Raw genomic sequence first — 16,516 nt, forward strand, 5'->3', positions numbered from 1 at the left:
AACTCTCACATCCATACAGGACTACTGAAAAAATCATAGCCTTGACTAGATGGACCTTTGTTGGCAAAGTAATGTCTCTATTTTTTAATATGCTGTCTAGGTTAATCACAACTTTCCTTCCAAGAAGTAAGCTTCTTTTCATTTCATGGCTGTAGTCACCATCTGCAGTGATTTTACAGCCCCCCAAATAAAGTCAGCCACTGTTTCCCCTGTTTATCCATCTATTTGCCATGAAGTGATGGGACCAGATGCCATGATCTTAGTTTTCTGAATGTTGAGCTTTTAGCCAACTTTTTTACTTTCCTCTTTCACTTTCATCAAGAGGCTCTTTAGTTCTTTACTTCCTGCCATAAGGGTGGTGTCATCTGCATATCTGAGGTTATTGATATTTCTCCAGGCAATTTTAATTCCAGCTTGGGCTTCATCCAGCCCAGCGTTTCTCATGATGTACTCTGCATATAAGTTAAATAAGCAGGGTGACAATATACAGCCTTGACATACTCCTTTTCCTATTTGGAACCAGTCTGTTATTTCACATCTGGTTCTAACTGTTGCTTCCTGACCTGCATACAGATTTCTCAAGAGGCAGGTCAGGTGGTCTGGTATTCCCATCTCTTTCGGAATTTTTCAGTTTGTTGTGATCCACACAGTCAAAGGCTTTGGCATAGTCAATAAAGCAGAAATAGATGTTTTTCTGGAACTCTCTTGCTTAATAGAATAAGCTGTTAAGTTTCTTTAAAGAAAAATCTGTTGGGAGAGGGGTAGGGCACTGGGAAAAAGGGAGTTAAGAGGCACAAAGTTGTAGTTAAAAAATAAGTCACGGGGATGTAGTGCATAGCATAAGGACAATGATGCTGTTCCAACTCTGTGGTGACAGATGGTAACTAGACTTCTTGTGGCAACTGATTCATAATGTCATATATAGAAGTGTTGTACACCTGAAGATAATATATTATTTATATAGCTATACTTCAGTTAAAAAAATAAAAAGGAAAAATAAGTAAATAAGATGATAAATGTATCCCCAGGGTGAGAGAATATTAGTTTGCAACAACAAACTGGAATTATATCTCAAAAAAGTGCTTGTCCAAAAATCAAGAGTTATTTTGCCCCTCAACAGAAAATTACTTTCTAGGCAAATGAATTAACAAATTATGTTAATGCTATTTTTAGTGTCAAAAAATAAAAAATTATATATTGAAATTTTAATTGGTATTGCATTTAAGCCTAAAATCAATTTGAGAAATGACATTTATGATAGTCAGTCTCTTAATTATAAGCTTGGGATATCACTTCATTTAATTGGATCCTTAAAGAATATCTCAGTAAAATTTTATGATTTTCTGTATATTTTGCGCTTGTTTTGTTAGGTCTGTTCTTAGGTACTTTGTACTTTTTGATGCTCTGTAAATGGTATCCTTTTAACGTGAAGCCCAGTACACAGCAGGTATGGAAGAAAACCTCAAAGAGGAGCCCTCTATTTCTGGTCTGAGGAGCAGGAAAAGGAATCTCCTACTAGACAAAGTGGAGGAAATCCCTGTTTTCCTCTTCAATTGCTTTTTAAAAAAATCTCTTTGGTTCTTTCACACGGTAGTCCCTAAGCAATCCTGCATATTGTAGTAGCAGCACAGGATGGCCAGGCACCTAAAACCCCCAAGGGAGGGAACCCTTGTTTTTGGCCAGAGACACTGTGGTCCCGAGAATGTGGATGGAGTCCCCATTAGTTTTTTTTTTCTTTTTTTTCTCACTGCTTGGTTCTCAAGAGATTGTATGACAGAGCAGAGCAATGAAAGCCTAGGCATTCTATCCAGAATATCAGGAGGAGGGTCTTCTGGAGACCATGTGAGGAGGGAGCTCAAGAAAGTGCTTTCAGAATGGGGGGGCTTACTGCCAAGCTGTGTGTACATGCATCTGACCACTGGCTTTGGTCTGCACAGACCTCCACTCAGATCTCAGGCTGCCTACTGGGTGGCACAACACACAAGCCAGATCAAAGAGACTTTGGGAACCAAACTGACATTGGAACCACAGTCACAGAGGGTGGGTAGGAAATGCCAGCCTGAACTTACCTGCCTGCTGACTGTCCAGTGCCTGCGAAAACAGAGCAGAACAAAACAATCCACATTCTCCATAGAATTTTAAACAAGACCCAGAGTCCTATAAAATAATGTTTATAATATACAGGATACAATGAAAAGTTGTTCTAAATAGGAAAAACCGGGAAAATCTCGACAGCTCTGAAGGAAAAGGGCAATCAAAGATGCCAGCCCTGAGAAGAACAATTATCAGGTAACTATTACAAAGACTATATTATAACCCTCTGAGAATTATGGGTGAACCCTCTTGAGACAAATGGAAGATTTCAGCAGAGACATGAAGATAAAAGGAAGACCCAAATAATGCATGTGCACACACACACGAGCACACACAGGAACACAAGTAGCACTGAGGTAATCTGAGCTTGGTGGATTGTAGCAATGTCAGTATCCTGGTTGTGATTTTATGCTATAGTTTTGTAAAATGTCACCTTTGGGGGAAGCTGGGCAAAGTGTGTGAGACATTGCCCAATATTGTTTTTTCACAACTGCATGTGAATCTCCAGTTATCTCTAACAATTCAAATAAAAGGAAAGACTCAAATGGCTATTTTAGGACTGACAAATATAACTGAAAGTAAGAAATTTACTCTATGGGTTGCCTTCACAAAGTCTCTCTTCCCAACCCATCCATCCAGGGTCTGTGATTGTAGTTCTGGCCCTCACTCCCGGCCTCTGCTTCCTGTCTCTCCTCCTTTTGGTTCCTCCTAGACTTTGCTGTCCAGTTGACGTTATCCACCTGTGAGTGGTCACTTCAGCCCTCCTTTCCACAGCCCATCAGAGGCTTGTTCCTTACTGAAGAGTGCCAACCCTGCCACCCTCTAAGATTATAATGTGACCATCCATCCGGTTTACTTCTCTTGTGTCCCCCCAAAGTCCACTTCATTCCAGCCAAATCCACTTATTCTTCTCTGACCCTGTCTTTCTTTATTTTCTCTTTGTCTGTCCATAATGCCTACCCTAGTTCTTCCTGACCACACCTCCAGTATTCTCTGCAAGAAATCCGACCTGTCTCTCAAGACGCGTACTGGAATGTGATGTTCTTGATGAGGTGTTAATTTATCTTTACAGCAATGATTATCGTCTCCTCCCTCAATGCTAGGGCTTGTATCAAACATGTCCTTGTATTTTGATTATTCATGTCTTTCTGCCATGCCAAATTGAAAAGGTCTTTCTTTAGGACTGAGACTATGGCTTGCTTTGTTTGTGATGCTCAGAGTGACAAGCTCCGTTCTCCACCCAGAATTCTTCGTGAGCAAGTAGAATTGGAATGGATTCTAGATGGAATTCAAAACTGGATGTCATTCATTAGGTTTCTTATTTAAATGGTTTGGTTCTATAGCATTAAAAGAGAAGTCTTAATAAAGTAGATTATTATTCACGAGCTTGTTCTTTTTTAAACTGCATTTTTTTTTTTTTGGTGGGAGTTGAGTGTAGTGAGAGGTAGTCATTTTCAGAATACCAGTGACAGAGAGTACAGGGTTTCTTAATATCTGACTTCCACTTAAATAAAAAGCTTCTATAATGATTTGCAAATTTTTTTTTACCACAAATCCACTATCTGAATAGGCAGTCTGCCCCAATGAATTTGCCTGCACACACCAGTGAAATCATGAGTTGTGTGCAGATGTTAATAAGTATGCCGCTGTCACAGGCATGTTAAGTTTGCTTTACCTGCAAGCACTAAGGTGTGTACTAAGTATCAGATGGTTAGATAGCTGTGTTTTAAATGCTTTATATTATATAGAATTCCTAAGTGGATTTTAAAATAAGTTTAAAAGATAGTTTAGTGATATTTGGGGAAATTGATTGGGGTTTTCAGATGGGCTAGGAATACATTCTTTCCTTTCCCCTTAATGAAATACTGGCCCCTGATGTCTGTGAATTTATTATCCAGTGTGTTCTCAGAAGTAGAGAAGATTTCAGTGAGGACTGTACTTTGAAAAGTGAATCCGTATTTATGTTTAACATTAAAATTCTTTCTTGCTGAATGTGTTTTGTTTCTGTGTTCTAGGATTAATGACATCAAAAAAAGATAGTGCTTTAGAATCAACACTCTCATTGGCTCCTGGTGAAGAGTTGAAAACTGGAGCAGAGAAAGATGGTAATATAGTTTATAACTTCTGTTCTTAAAATTTAGTGTACTGATGGAACTTTAAAACAATATAGTGATATAGCTTATATGAGGCTAAATTTTAAAGTTTGTAAGGGAAGACTCGGTATAGTAAAAATTTATACTTGAAAATCCCCTAAACATCTCATAATAAAGTGCACACACATACACATATATATTTTTTGTATAAATTCCTGTGTTGTGATTCTTACATACATGTAGTGAATTATAGGACTAGATGCAGAGAATAAAGTGAAATTCCATAGTGTAGATGGCTTGATAGAATTATTTAAAGTTACCTTTACAATTTATACTTGAAAGTTGCTGAGAGTGAATGTTAAGCATGTCACCACACACACACACACAAAATGAACTATGTGAGGTGATGGATGTGAAAGTGTTATCTTGATCTTGTTAATCATTCCACTATATCTTTTAATCATAATATTGTACACTTTATATGCAATTATATTTATCAATTATTACTCAATAAACTTGAACTAGATAAAAAATTAAGTTGTCTTTAGCTGTCAAATCACTGGGTGAATAGAGCATGAATAGAAAATTCAAAAGTATTCCTGCTTGCCTTCAGGTTAACTCAGAACATTTTAAATTAAGCTTTTGTTACCGTAAAAATAGATTAGTTGTGTTTTTTATATAAATAAGTTGTGATTCTACTAACTCATCTCAAGTGAGAGGTGAGAGACAGTGGTGATTAGAATAAGTAATTGGTCTAAATTGATTACATGACAACACTTTTCTGTATAAGATTGTCATTATATGGTGTGGATCCTTTGGATCCTTAAAATTGCTTGGGCTCTAAAATCTTGTGTGTATGAAGTACAGTGTATTTTGATGGAATCAGGCATTTAACTCAACACTAAGATAATCCACAGTGGAAGAAGCTGAATGGAGAGTTTCAGAGGATTTACCTGGAAAAGCATCTAATTGGTTCACTGCTTGTTTGCCACCCTTTGATGTATTCCTTTCCTTTACCATTGTTTTAGTTCCCCTGATTGGATCCATCAGCAGCTCCTCCTCTATATCTTCTTTGGAGCACAAACAGAGCCTCTCCAAGAAACTGAATGCACGTGGCAATAACAAGAAGACAATGAGCAAAAGCCCTTCTCTCTCATCTAGAGCCAGTGCTGGTATCTATGGCTTTTTCAACCAGGCTTTCTTGGTGTTTTTTATCTTGGTTTGTTTGTAAGTAGATTTGCTCTTTTTAAATGTGTAGAAGGAACCCTTTACTTCACTCAGATTGAACTACTTGCCCCTTTCCTGTCCTTCTTCCAGCCCTCACACCTCTCCTCTCTGTCAGCACACTATGGATCTCTCTGCCTTTCTCCTCACGCTCCTGCCATTTTCCCTTGTGTGGATTTCTTCTCTTCCTTGTGTATCTAAGGACTCCAGCCTCTGTAAGGTTCCTATTAGAACTTTATGACAGATCCTCAGATACTTGGAAACTGTATGATCTCTTCTCTTTCTTTATGTATCTCTTTTGTAATCTAAACCTAATATTAATAATTAACAGGTCAATATGCATTATTTATTATTTCATATCTATTAAAGGCATTTTGCATATCTTATTTCACTTAATTCTCAAAATGAATGAAATATCATGACCACCTTCACTTTATGAATGAGGAAACTGAGGCTTAGGGAGGTCAGGTATTGGTGCATGACAGCAGTTTCTAAGTGCACACCTGGGCTGCACCCACCGGTCTGTCTGATGCTTCTCTGCTATTGTTAAACTCCGCCTCTGTCTCAAGTACCTTCAGCTTTTCCTTGTGCTGTAGGGTCCTTAGGACCCTCCCGGCTAGCTGGTAGAGAGCTGAAGCTCTGCCTTTTAGTACAAGTCCAGCCTGAGGCTGCTCATGCAGTTTTGGTGACCACACTGTATCATTGACTCAAATAGAGCTGGAAGCTAAGTTTCTTCAGTTTATGGCTCAACGTAGGACTTTACATTTATTTTCATTTAATTTAATGGTAGAATTTTTATCCCTCTGAGTTTTGTTTTTTACATCTTGCATGTAGCTTTTCACACACTTTGGAGTTATCTTCTTATTTAAAAAAGCATGCTTTCTCTATTTTTAGTCAAGTCATTGTTTAAAACTGTGTAGGAGAGGTTGACAATGATAACCTGTTTAGCTCGCTGTGAAGCCTTTATGATCCCATTCAATCCACATTTCTTCAGTTATGTGTAAGGATATAGAAAACACTTTTTCTTGTTGGAGTCAACACATGAATACTGAATTTATTGCAGTTCACTTATTTGCCTATGGGCTTCCTGGTAGTTCAACTGGTAAAGAATCTGCCTGCAGTGCAGGAGACCTGGGTTTGATCCCTGGGTTGGGAAGATCCCCTGGAGGAGGGAAAGGCCATCCACGCCAGTATTCTGGTGAGGAGAATTCCATTTACTGTATGGAATTGGGGTCACAAAGAGTTGAACACGACTGAGTGACTTTCACTTTCTTTCACTTTATATGCCTACACAGAAAGGAAATCAGGTCATTTTAACATAACTTGTTTTTAATAAGTCTCATTTAATAAGTCTAATTTAATAAGTAATTAGTAATTACTAGATCCTTTTTCTAATACTTTTAATACTTGTGCCGAATCAGTATTTTATCGTGAAAAATCTTTAGGATAGGATTTTCTTAAAGATATTTTATTGTATGGGGAAAAAAAACAAAGTCCTTGATAGTAACATTGAGGTTATAAATGTAAACGTTCTCCAAAAGTGGAAAACCGGGAAATTTTGCTTGAATATCTATTTTCTGAATAGATTCCCCTTCCCCTGAAACCAGTTTCTCTTTAATGCTGTGAGGAACAGAGGTGAGACAATCCTGTTTGTCCTCATTTTAACTACATTTTAAGGCCTTCTTCATTTGGAATTTAGGCTTTTGACAATGACTTGATTTTAAAATTTATGTATGGGTATGGAATTGTCTTTTTAACCCTTTATATAAAGTAGTTGTAGTGTGCCTTCTTATTTAACATTTTTTTCTTTTTATAAATTTGAGGGGGTTGTAAGTTTAAATAATAGAGATGAAGAGAGTTATCAGTTAGAGTAAGAAAGAGGTCCTTTTAAAAAGGGAGGGAGATGGAATAGGTCACACGTGAGAGAAAGTCCATATTCCAAACCCAAAAATATTTCCTTAAATTTTTTTCTAGATTGAGTGATTTGCATTTGGGGAGGCGTGGACTGCAGAGAGTGGACATTATTAGAAGTTAAGGACAAAATATTAAAGAGAAAGAGGAGCAGAAAGAAGGGGCTGGGGGATGGGGAGGGTGGGCAGGAAGTCTGTAAACTCAGCCGGCTGTGTCCCACGTTGAGCTCATTGTCTTGATCCCTTGTCTGCGGACAGAAGCCTGAGGGTTTCTGGCCACAGGTCTGGGTTTTAAGTCAGGTGTGCCGCCTACTCCTGTGAACACCATGTCTCCATTAATTCCCGAGTTTGTGTCTTGTCTATGATTATAATTCTCATGATAAGCACTTTGTAAACTGTGAAGTGCTTGGGAAATGTTAGATATTTTGAGAGCCTAGGACTTTTTAGTGTACAGTTGATCTAGACCTTCCTTCCAGTACCCTCATGGAGGGTTCCCTAGCCCTTCTCAGATGACAGCCATTCCAGTCTCTTTTTTGGACTGATGGCAGAAGCCTCAGACGTCCACCTGTCCTCTGTTCTAACTGAGCAGCTTTCTAGATAGTGTTGCTCTAGAATGTCTGATGTTCAGTAGTGGGCACTTCAGGGTTCAGGTTTGAATCAAGGTCTGAGGGGGAGGTTGATGTGTGCTTTTGTTTCTAATAAGGAAATCAGTTTGGGGGTAATTGGAACCCTATAACAGTTCCACCTTTTAATTACGTTTGTGTATGTATCATTTACACCAAGTCCCACTGAACTATTATGATTCTCTATTCTATTTCCTAGAATAGAGATTGGTGGACTGCAGCCCATGGGCCAAATCCAGCCTACCACCTGCTTTTGTAAATAAAGTTTTCCTGGAACACACTGTGCTCATTTTGTCTCTGTCTGCTTTTGAGCTACAACAGCAAAGTTGAACAGCTGTGACAGAGTAGCATGGCTTGCAAAGCCTGAAGTATTTACTGCATAGACCTTTACAGAAAGGGTGTACTGACCTCTGTTCTTGTAGAGAGTGCCCCCAGGAAGTCAGGATGAAGTTGATGCTTCACCAGGTGTCATGTGTAAGTTCCCAGAGCAATGATTGTCTCAGGAAACCCTTCAAATTTCATTTGAGTAGCTTTCCTTCACCTGTGAGAAACACAACTGTAGATACTGTGTGTAAGGAAGAAAGCAGCATATATTGAAACCTCCAACTAACTAGACTGGTTAGAATACATGGTAATCTTTTGCCTAATGTGGTTTTTGAGTTTCCCTTTGTTTTTTTCTCTCTCTTCCTGTCCCACTCCCTTCCCCAACCAATCCCCACGCAGGTTTGAATTCCTCAGCAGCATCTGTAGCAAATAGTGGGCGCTGTGAAGGAGACCTCCGAATTGGAGACAGGGTGTTGGTGGCAGGCCAGAGAATTGGTGCCATTAAGTTCTTTGGGACAACAAGCTTCGCTCCAGGTAACTCACCTGTATAGTCTTTGCTCAACTTGAATTCTTTAGAACACAAAAGATTTATGAATTTACATGTAAATAAAACGTAGAATTCTTGATTAATAGTTCTTATGGATGGTTGCTCTGGCACAGAAAATACAAAATGTTGATTCAGATGCAGACTGTTTTCACTAAGGTTGATTATTTCTTATGAATTTTTCTTGCCAATTGTGTTTTAAATTGTCTAAAGTTAAAATCAGTTGTTACTCTCCAGTTTCACTCTCCCTGATTGCCAAGTGTGCTAAATAACAGAGAAAACATTTTAGGATTAGATTTGTGCTAAGCACAATCTTTGAAATGAGTGGACAATGAGTTCATTGCATATAGCTTTTAACAGAATGGCTTAGAGAGAAAAGCAAACAAAGAGGTTCAAAGGGAGATGAAAAAGGTTTTGCACACCCTGGGACCTTAAAGATGCATGTTTGTGTATTTATATATTCATTCCAATCTAAACTTAATACTGCATTTCCAAAAGTGAAGATAAACTTTCTTTTGCATTTTTGGTGATTGTAATTTCAAATAGAAGCCAGTTGAATAAAACATTTGTATTTTTAAATAGCAGTATGCTGTGTTGACACATGGTGGCATTGCAGGATTTTTTAGGAAAAGGTTACTGAGAACATTGATTTTTTTAAAAAAAAGTTTGTAGCCTTCTGTCAGGAACTCTGAAAGATCTGAGATTTTACCCTATTTGCAAGATAGATGACCATGGTTCCATCGATGGTAGCAGAAGGTCAGAGACAGAGAACCTCAGTGCTCTCATCAGTAGTGGTGGCTAGAGTGGCAACATTCTCTTCTGTTGGTTTCCTGGGCCCCAGTTCCAGAGAGTAAGACAGGGAGGAGGGCCAGGCGACCCCTGTACACCCAGGAGTTTGTGCTACAGGAGAGGAGCCCCAAGCTTAAGCAATCTGAACCTTTATAGAGACAGTAAGTATACCTGTCCTCTTGCTAGGGGAGGCGATCTCCATCTCCCAAGGCTGTCTTCTCTAGAAACATCTGTGGACACATGGTCAGCACCTCTCTCCATAAGACATGGACAGAGAATGGTCTCCTGGCACATTTCGTTTCATTAGTACAATTTATAATTGCAGACCAGTTACTAATTGACTGGGGATGGGCTGTATGTTTTATAATTCATGTCCCTCAAAATAGTAGTAGTAACTGAGGTAGTAACTAAGGTAGTAACTGAGATTAGTTAGAATGTTCTTAATATGGTTCTTAGATAAAAACTTAGAAATCACAAAGGTAGTTTATTTTTCCACAGTCACCATGTCTTCCCAGTTTCCTTTCTCTGGTTTTATTAAACAAGGCTTAAATGGTTTGATTCATATGGATACAATTGTTTTTAGATTGACTTTTAAGTTTTGAACTCCTAGTAAAGAGCATTTAGGGCTTCCCAGGTGGTGCAATGATAAATAATCCATCTGCCAATGCAGGAGATGCAAAAGACAGGGGTTAGATCCCTGGGTCAGGAAGATTCCCTGGAGTAGGAAATGGTAACCCACTCCATTATTCTGGCCTGGAAAATTCCATGGGTGGAGCCAGCGGGCTACAGTTTTCCATGGGGTTGCAAAAAGGTGGACTTGACTGAGTGTCTGAGCACACACAGAACACTTAGAAATTTGAAAAGTAATAATCAGATGTTGGACATGAGTGTGAGCAAACTCTGGGAGATACTGGAGGACAGAGAAGCCTGGTGTGCTGCAGTCCATGAGGTGGCAAAGAACTGGACATGACTTAGCGACTGTCCAACAAAGAAACAGTATAAAAATTGGAGATTTTTTGTTAAAGTCCTGCCCTGTCAGAAAGTAGTAGGATATATTTCTTGTGGCCTCAAAATGTACATCAGTCAGTTCTATAGAACAGTTCTATAGAACTTTCTATCTTTGAAAGAAAGGTGCTGGTTACATGGGGCGATGTCCATCCCTCACCACTGCCAGACAGTGTGGAAGTCCCTCTAGTTAACACTTGCTGTAATACCTCCCTGCTGTGTGCTCTATATTTTCAAGAGGTATGTAGCAGTGATATGGTGTATTAAAATGGGAAAATGTACAAATTATATAGGAAAGCATCAAAGGCAGGAGGATATAAAACTTGGAAAATTGTAACTGTGGCACTCAGAAGTAACAATGGCAACCAGAATAACCGGTTTAATGACATTCAGAAACGCAATGCCCAGCATTAGTATGGCCAAGCAGTAGGTCTGTATACATCTCTCTGTACCTGTGCAGAGTAGGTTGTTTCAGTATAAAAGACTGTCACATGCTTTATACTAGTCTTCCCAACTCAAACTCCAGTATCGGGAATCAACTCGTGTCATCATTTTGAATATAAGAGGAAAAAAAAGTTAAAAACTTCTGGATTGTCATTTTAGAGGTTATATAATTGACTCTCTGCATTATTAATCTGAAGGAAACAATATTCCGTATTTTGTCACTTGTAGCAAATTTCTCAGTATCCGTATCTTTATTTGATACTGATTCTGAGAGACCAAATACAATCACTATTGTATTCTCCTTTTAAATAAGAAATGAATGGACTGTCGGGTGCGTTTAACTAATCTGGAGGTACCTTCATCCAGAGCCATTACTCTAGGAGTCTGTGTCCATTTATTTAATATTTGCCACACTAAAAGCAACCTCAGTGTTTTAATTTTACGCTCTCTGGAAAAGGAAATCCTATTACTCTCCTCAGAGTGCCCTTTTAAATACTTGAAAGCCTTTTAGAAAATTCTTCCTATTAGCTAACCTAAATCTTTTAGGTTAAAAATGATTTTTTTTTTTTCATCTTGGGCAGGGAAAAAATGAAAGAAAAAGAAGAGTCACCATGAAGTCTAGCCATTTTCCGTATTATTTTTGTCCCTCTTTAATTATTGAAGAACTGTTTGTGGTATTCTCATGTTGGGAGAGTAAAATGAAAAGACTGCATGTTCATTTTATGACTTATGCATCTCAGTATTATGCTACATTGTTCCCATCTCAAACAGACTGTATTACCAAGTTAAGGGCAGTTTCTTATTATAGCTTTTAGATATATTTTGGTCAAACACTACTTGCATAATAGCTAATCCTTGCCAAATTTGTGTTTGTGCATTTTGTCTTCCTTAATGTACAACTCTGCAATTATGCTTGTGAAATGTTTTTCTGGTTCATTTCTGAAACTTTCAAATTTGTTTTATAATTTTATTGTTTGAAGGCTTAATGATCACAATGATCTTCCATCACTTTGGTCATGTGTGAGAATGTTAAACCATCTAGACTGTGGGTTTGTGTAATAACATAACAGTTCTGGATAAAGTACAGATGCTTTTAAAATCCAGTATTCTTGTTCTAGGATATTGGTACGGGATAGAGCTTGAGAAACCCCATGGCAAGAATGATGGTTCTGTTGGAGGTGTGCAGTATTTTAGTTGCTCCCCAAGATATGGAATATTTGCTCCCCCATCCAGGGTTCAAAGGTGAGAAAAAAATGAAATTTACATTATTAACAAGAACTTTTTGTAATGTGCAGTGAGTTAGAGTCACTAATTCTGTATGAAAGATGTGCACTAACTACAGACCGTGTCTTCTTTCAAGGGGTTAACCAACCACCTTCTTCAGAGGGTAGGCTCATGGTAAGCTAAATTTGCTTTGCTGAGGATTTGCAATTTTAAAAACCTCCTTTATTCCTCATTTGCAAACCCTGTGAGTATGTGTAGGCTATTAGGAGTGGTGTTTGCTGCTCAGAACAGTGAGAGGAGCAAGCTTAATCTGTCATGCAAACAAAAGTGAAAATGCTCTCTGATTGCTTCAGTCACATCCTAACTACATTAAATTTCCTGCCAGCAGGCACCCCATTCATTCTCCTACAAACCTAATGGAAGCAAAATGGCTTTTTCCTCTCATTTCTTTAGTTTTCAAAAATAGATAGGCAGTACATCTTTGGGGGGAAGTGAAGCTTCAAGTATTTATATATAATATACCTCCTCGGTGTTTCTTCTGAAGATAGTACACTTTTGCTCCAGCTCACTCTGGGTTTTAAAAAATAAGTTGAGCAGAAACAAGTCCTTATGAAATTCCAGGTACACTGTGTGAAATGACTTAATGTGCTGAAAGCAGTTGGCCTGATATCTTTAAATAGGCAATAACACATATGGTACCATCACATTCATGAGAATAGACCTGCCATCTCAAACTGGGAGTCCTGTCTCATCCCCTTCCAACTGGACTGTGTGACTGCCTCCTGGCAAATGTACCAGTTTTCATATCCATTTTCTTTCTCTCTTTTTTTTAAAATTGAATAGTTACATATAATTTTTGTATTCTTTTCCTTCTTCTATGATATACTTGATATAATCCTTTTCTTGTTATTTATGATTTTATAACATTTAACTTGTAACGCTTTGCAGTTACAAGTTAACTGCAAAGAACTTGACGAAGTACCTTCAATTAAATGTTTTGTTTGATTCTAATAAGTATTTAGTTAGGTAAAGTAGAAAAGAATAACTGCCGATGGTCTCTGACTTACAATGGTTCAGCTTACGATTTTTAGACTTTACGATGGTGTGAAAGTGGTAAGAATTCAGCAGGAACTGTACTTCAGGTTTTGAATTTTGATCTTTCCCTGGGGTAGCCGTATGCAGTATGATGCAGTCTCATGAGGCTGGGCAGGGCAGCAGCTGCAGCTCCCAGTCAGCCCCGTGATCATGAGGGTGAACAACCAAGGCACCTCCGACCCTTCTGTACCCACACAACCGTTCTGTTTCTCACTTTAAATACAGTATTCAATAACTTAAATGAGACATTCAACGCTTGATTGTAAAGTAGGCTTGGTGTTAGATGGTTTTGCCAAGCTGTAGACTCATGACAGTGTTCTGAGCATGTTTAAGGTTGACAAGGCTAGGCGATAATGTCCAGCCGGTTAGGTGTATCAATTGCGTTTTCAACTCAAGATGGGTTCGTCTGGACATAACCCCATTCTAAGTTGAGGAGGATCTCTACAAATATTTACTGAGTATTTAATGAGTGGTGGGCTCTGTACCATGTACTTCATCAATTTCCCCCAGACCTATGAGATGTAAGGTATTATGATTATCCCTATTTTACAGGTAAAGAAAAGTTTCACCAGATACAGTAACTGCTAAAGTCATGTAGCTGGTGTAGGGGACGAAAAACTTGTCCCATACCATCTTACATTCACTAACTGGAGGCGACGGAGTCTGTGAATTAAACTGACAACAGATAAACCGAAGAAAAGGCATAGCATTTATTAAATGTTAACTTTACATGCATGGGGGCATCACAGAAAGTGTGGAATGCCCAAAGGAATGGTGACATTGGAGAATTTATAGACCATCTTAATGGGGGAAGGGAAAAGGGGAGAAAGGCCGCTTATGGGAGAGCAGATAATGTTAGGGAAGATCAGTGGGCCTTTAGGAAAGTGGATGGGGATGTGGTAGTCTGTGACAGTGTCTGTCTGGGTGTGGTGTTAACTCCTCATCTCCTCTCCTGTGATGCAAGTCAATCTTCCATGCTTGATGAAATTCTGGGGAGGAGATTTATGACAGTGGAGTTCTTCTGTGGGAAGATCTGTTTTAGGCAGATAACGGGAGTTCAGAGAAAGCCTCTTTTTGTAACTGTTTATTCTCGAATGTCTTTAGCTCAAAATATAATCCCTTGTGCTAGAGCAGCCTGTTTGGGGTAAGGTATTTTGATCTCCCACACTAGTTAATGGTGGAGCTGGACTCAGCCCAGGTTTGTTACTTTGCTTTTTCCTAAGCCCTTGATTTTAGATAGTTTGCAGGGGGGCTTTTGGTAGTTATCTTATAAATAAAGAAAAAGAGGCAGTAACTGATGGCACTTAGATGTGCTGGCACTATTTTAAGTGCTTTATATGTATTATTTACTCTTCTGTAGCAATCCTGTGTGTCAGGAACCATAACTATCCATATTTCACAAGCAGGAAAATAAAGCACAGAGAGATTAAGTGAGGTGCACAATTGTGCCCAGGGCCCAAGTGAAGATCTGAGCCCAGAGAGTTTAGTGTAAGAATCTGTGCTCTTAACCATTATCCTGTTATAGTTAAAAGAGGCTCAATGACTTTCTTTAGGACCTATATCTTATAAGTGATTGATTTGGGAATGAAATCCATACTGAGTCACCAGTCAGTCTTCTGGGTTCTTGTATTACTTTGAACTAATCTTCATTAACACATTGCTACAGTCTCTTAAAAGTTTGATTTGTCTCCTAGTCATGAGGACTGGGCTTCTCTGTTTCATATTTGACTACCCAAGGAATATAGTTTGGCATATTGTACACACAGTAAATACTGATCAGCTTTCATTCCGTGTCTTTTATGCTATAACAGCTTTCTTCTCTGTTATATTGTGAAGCTGCTTTCTCCAAGTTTTATCTTCTTTTTCTTGCTTTGTTTATAGAACACACATTTTTTGCTTTCTTTTTTTTTTTTTGGTATCTATTTGGTCTTCTTTAAGGTGATTCATTTAAAAGCAGCCCCCTCATCTTAGACGAAGCACGGCTCTCTCTAAATGAACTGCTGTCTCCAACCAGCTGTCTTCCTGTCATCTTCTGATTGTCTCATTCATCATCATCAAATACTATTAAGTGTCTTTTAGCACTTTGTGCTGTGCTCGGCATTCTATAAGCAAATAAAACAGACATGATGCCTGATTTTGAGGAGTTTCTAATTTAAACCAGCTTGGGAGCTCTTTAACGATCACACTGATCTTCATGAAGGGACTCCTGAGAACAGTTGTTAACTGTGATAGTGACCAATCACAACCTCACCTTGCATCACTCTCCTCCCCAGATTGTTGCTGGCCTTTTTGTTTGTTTGTTTCTTTTTAAAAAAAACATTTCCATTAAAAAAAAACGTGCCCCTGTCCCGGAATCTTTGCACAGATTACTTCCTTTGCTTGGATGGCTTTCTACTATTACCCAACTATCATCTAGCTAATTCCTTTTCTTCTATCAACATATATAAAAGCCAGTATTTCTTTAGAGAAATTCTGAGACTCAGTGACTAGATCTAATCTCTCTCTCTCTCTTTTTTTTGCTCAAGTGGTTTTTATCAGCATAGTATTAATTTTCTTATTCGTAGTTCATACCATTAGGTACTTCTTACTAATGAACTGATCACTTTTAGAATTAAGTTTTCGACTCTCCATCACAACTAAATTCAAGTACCTCTCTGCTTCATCAAGTCATATTCTCTGCGTTCATTAGTTTCTCATTGATTGCTCTGTGTTATGTGTCATGTGAAGATGATGCACGTGGATTGCAAGATGAAGTTACAATTAATGCAAGAGTTGCAGGATTTCTTTATGGTAACAAAGTGTGCTGGAACAAGTGATGGACAGAATGAAGACTTTTCTGGTTTAGGTCAGTAAACAGTTGAAAGAAAATGAGATAGGATTGGCTTTTAAAAAATAAGGAATGATTTGAATATCAAGAAAATAGACCCGTAAAGACTATGTCCTTTATGATTGTGCTTAGAGTCAAGTATAACATAAAGGATGTTGGTTTTATAAGAAAAATCACATATATACACAGACTCAGCTGACGTCTTTTTTCAATATAAAAATGTAATGTTTTTATAATTATAACCTAACATTTGTTATATTTAACGTAAAATAAATTTTCACCGTTTTTAGTTCCATCTTTGAAAATAAAACTCCCAAAAA

The 16,516-nt window shown here is 38.2% G+C and overlaps 1 protein-coding gene across 6 annotated transcripts in view; it reads left to right on the forward strand.

The window, feature by feature from the left end:
- Positions 1-16,516, forward strand: part of CLIP4 (CAP-Gly domain containing linker protein family member 4) — a 73,309-nt gene that overhangs the window by 34,103 nt on the left and 22,690 nt on the right. For all 6 annotated transcript variants that reach the window (XR_011255569.1, XM_069582887.1, XM_069582884.1 and 3 more), the window contains 4 exons: positions 4,110-4,199; positions 5,216-5,359; positions 8,668-8,802; positions 12,169-12,292. Coding sequence is in view for 5 of the 6 variants with exons in the window: in XM_069582887.1 (XP_069438988.1) it covers positions 4,110-4,199; positions 5,216-5,359; positions 8,668-8,802; positions 12,169-12,292 (493 nt within the window). In the remaining variant the exon portion in view is untranslated. The remainder of the gene's footprint in view (positions 1-4,109; positions 4,200-5,215; positions 5,360-8,667; positions 8,803-12,168; positions 12,293-16,516) is intronic.

The sequence above is a fragment of the Ovis canadensis genome, chromosome 3 (genome assembly GCF_042477335.2).
Source record: "Ovis canadensis isolate MfBH-ARS-UI-01 breed Bighorn chromosome 3, ARS-UI_OviCan_v2, whole genome shotgun sequence".
Lineage (NCBI taxonomy): Eukaryota > Metazoa > Chordata > Mammalia > Artiodactyla > Bovidae > Ovis > Ovis canadensis.